General features: G+C 61.9%; 1 protein-coding gene across 1 annotated transcript in view; it reads left to right on the top strand.

Annotated features, from left to right (window-relative positions):
- The window catches only part of GGTG_13683 (hypothetical protein), a gene marked incomplete at its 3' end in the record, with an annotated part of 5,847 nt that overhangs the window by 3,990 nt on the left and 896 nt on the right, over window positions 1-961 (top strand). Inside the window, exons 2-3 of the mRNA XM_009231600.1 lie at window positions 70-425; window positions 536-868. Of these exons, the coding sequence (XP_009229864.1) occupies window positions 70-425; window positions 536-868 (689 nt within the window). The remainder of the gene's footprint in view (window positions 1-69; window positions 426-535; window positions 869-961) is intronic.

Genomic DNA, 961 nt, shown 5'->3' with positions numbered 1-961 from the left:
AACGACATTTGGCAAGCGCGAAAACGGGCCCTGTCTCGGAGGATGTCAAACTACGTAGATAACATCCAGCTCCTTCGCCGGTCCGCCGAAGATGCGAGGCGCGACGCCAGGCAATGGGCCGCCATATCCGGGGAGGCTGATCCTGCGGCGGCCGACACGGTCGAGCCGGGGCCAGGCGAAGAAGAAGAGGGTGGAGAGGTGGTGTACCGCTCGGGCGATATTGGCAGTGCGACACGACTTATTGACGTGTTGAGAAACATGCTGGCGGGAAAGCAGGTTACGGCCTGCTCAAGCGAAATCTCGGAGATGGTGCGACAGCTTTACCGGTTCCAGCAAGCGGCGCTGGGATCCCTGGACGAGCTGCGCGCCACGGCCGCCTTCGAGGCGGCGCCGAGGACAGGGCTCCCCGGTCAGGAACAGCTGAGGTCCATCAAGTCGCAGCAGAGGAGCGTGTCCCGAGAGAGGGAAAGGATGATCCAGGGCATACAGAGCCGAGCTATGATGACATAATGGGCCACGCCGCGGCCGTGTACAGCGTCTTGAGTGGTTTCGGCGAGCAAGACGTCCAGCTTACGGAGGCAGACTCGGAGCGTTTGGCGGGAGCCGGGGGACCGTCGACAAGAATCCAATTCGGCGCGGCCACGTCGTTCGCCGAGGCGGGAAGGCGACTCGCGGAGTCCTTGACGCTCAATGGAAAACAGAGCATCGCCGTGCAGCTAGTATGCAGGCAGTTGGATCGAATTCGTCTCGACGAGCGGGGAACTTCCCAGCTGTGCCTGTTTGTCGGCGGCGAGGGCGGAACGGGAAAGTCGCGCGTAATCGAGGCCGTCGCAGCGCTGTTTGCAAGCAAGGGGATAGGGCATCGCCTGTTAGTGACGGCAACGTCGGGGACAGCGGCTGCACGGATCGAAGGAGTGACGATTCACTCGGCCTGCAGTTTTCAAAAGACGGAATACGGGGA

Source organism: Gaeumannomyces tritici (genome assembly GCF_000145635.1).
Source record: "Gaeumannomyces tritici R3-111a-1 unplaced genomic scaffold supercont2.33, whole genome shotgun sequence".
NCBI classification, from domain to species: Eukaryota; Fungi; Ascomycota; class Sordariomycetes; order Magnaporthales; family Magnaporthaceae; genus Gaeumannomyces; species Gaeumannomyces tritici.
This window is presented reverse-complemented; position numbering and strand designations above follow the sequence as displayed.